Source organism: Austrofundulus limnaeus, unplaced genomic scaffold (genome assembly GCF_001266775.1).
Source record: "Austrofundulus limnaeus strain Quisiro unplaced genomic scaffold, Austrofundulus_limnaeus-1.0 Scaffold1109, whole genome shotgun sequence".
In the NCBI taxonomy this organism is placed as follows: domain Eukaryota; kingdom Metazoa; phylum Chordata; class Actinopteri; order Cyprinodontiformes; family Rivulidae; genus Austrofundulus; species Austrofundulus limnaeus.
The window spans coordinates 62233-64306 of NW_013953511.1; the positions used below are offsets into that span (position 1 = coordinate 62233).

The window sequence follows — 2074 nt, forward strand, 5'->3', positions numbered from 1 at the left end:
GGATTCTACAGATTGGCCTGGTGGTCTCCTGGTGTTCTACAAAACATTGTCGGTGGCTGTTCATCTCCTGGCTGACTGACCAATATGGTGGGTGGCCGTTCTGTCAGCACTCGGACTTGCGCAACTGGACTCGGTCTGCAAGCGGCTCTATTGAGGGTCGCGGGCCGGCTGTGGTCCCTGGACTTTGCTGGCTAGATGGAATTGATCTTGTAGAAGCTGATAGATCGGATCGGTGGAATTTGTCCGCATCATTTGTCTGATTGGATTCGCCACCTTGAAATGTACATATCAGCAGACATTAAAGCAGATGGAAATTTGTTATTTGTCTGCTTGACTCTTTTGTTCCCAAAACAACTGATTACAGAATCTGGATCTCCCCGACAATGGCCTTGAGCTTTTGACTAAATTCTTCCTGGCTGGATTACGTCGATAAGGCTCTGCCCCACACCTCCCCACACTCCTCTCTCACCCGTCTAATCTGGTTTTCTGAGCAGGCTGAGGGCCTCACAGAATGAACAGTTCTATTTACATTCTGAACTTTGGCTGCGCTGGTTCTGGGGACTGGATTCTTCGGGCCCCCTAAACTCACTTACTCCTCTGGCTAATAAATCTGCCCTATGCAGAGTTTTTTTCATAAACACCATAGTGGTCACAGTGTTGATATAATAAGACGTTTTTGCTTTTTTCCTCATTTTCCCTTGTGTGTTTTTTTTTTTAGTTTTTCTGTTGTTCTGTTTTTAAGGTGTCGCGCAACTGTGTTTGCTACATGACTGGYCTTAACTGCCCCTCCCCCTTCCCTGAATGTACAGCACCTTGTGGAATTATTTCTGTGAAAGGCGTTATATAAATAAAACTTTACTTACTTACTAATTTAACCTATTTTTAAATATGTTTATTCAATATTATTGCTAAGGATTGAAAATGCTTTAAGAATCATATATAATGCCATATAATTAATGTTTTTCAGTAATTGTATGGCTCATTTTCTCATTTTTTTCTACAGTAACTTTAGTGACAACTAAATGTTTAGAATCCGGTTTTATAAATGTTTCTGTGACATTACAATGATAAAGCGCTAATGAAACTAAATATTTTTGTGTCTGAATTTTCCCTTGAAATGAGACACTGATGTTAGTTGCCTCACACCTTTATTCACAACAACACTACACAGTAAAACCACCTTATGACAGTTGAACTTCCTGGCGGCACACAGAGGACCACAGAGTGTAAATCAAAAACAGCATCCTTCTAAAGGAAATAAGAGATTCATGTTTGAGGTAAGAAGATGCAGAAGGAAGTGCTGCATGAAGCGTGTTGTAGTGGCCTCCTGCCAGATGTTTGTGTTGTTGGTGACACCCTGCACCATCCCTTCAGTCCTAACCAGCTGCTCAGTGATCACAGCCCAGCAGGTCCTTGGACACCCTCTCCTGCAGGGGCAGAATCCTGCCAGCGACAAAGATCATGGTGCTCTGATAGCGATAGAAGTGGTTCCCTACGATCGCGGTGACTCCTGCAGGACCACACATGGCGGCGTCCACCTTCTTCAGGTGGGACAGCGGACGCTGATTGGCTGCAACACGAGGTTTGACCGACAGATCCACGTCATATATGTGTTTTTCTGAGATGGAGGGAGGAAAATATGAGATTACGTCAGTAAGCATACAATGAACTTCCTAAGAAACTTAATTTTAAAAACAACAGATTTAAACATGAGTTTTTTGAAGTTAAAGGGATCCCTGATTAGTTGTAACATATTTTAACTGTAAAATAAAGACTGTAAAAATACTGTGGGATGTTTAGTTTTGTAAATTTTTGAACTAAAAGTTTAAAAATATATTACACGGACAGGGCCATTTTATTTACACACAAAGCATTCTGGGTAAATGATGACGTGGATAGGTCCTCTGTGCGAGGCTGCTAGCGAGGTACATCCACCCTGAAGGTTAATCTTGGACAATATCTGATGATCGACTCTTTTAAATAGGTGTCAACAATAGCCATGTGATGTGAGTATCAGTCACATGGAGGCAGGGCTTAAAAGCCTGAATTTTGCCTGAAACTCTCAGACTGAAGA

At 42.0% G+C, this 2074-nt stretch overlaps 1 protein-coding gene across 1 annotated transcript in view; it reads right to left on the bottom strand.

Moving 5' to 3' along the window:
- Positions 1-1131: 1131 nt before the first annotated feature.
- hpxa (hemopexin a) overlaps positions 1132-2074 on the bottom strand; it is a gene marked incomplete in the record, with an annotated part of 10350 nt that continues 9407 nt past the window's right edge. Inside the window, 1 exon segment of the mRNA XM_014030731.1 lies at positions 1132-1618. Coding sequence (XP_013886185.1) covers positions 1389-1618 — 230 coding nt within the window.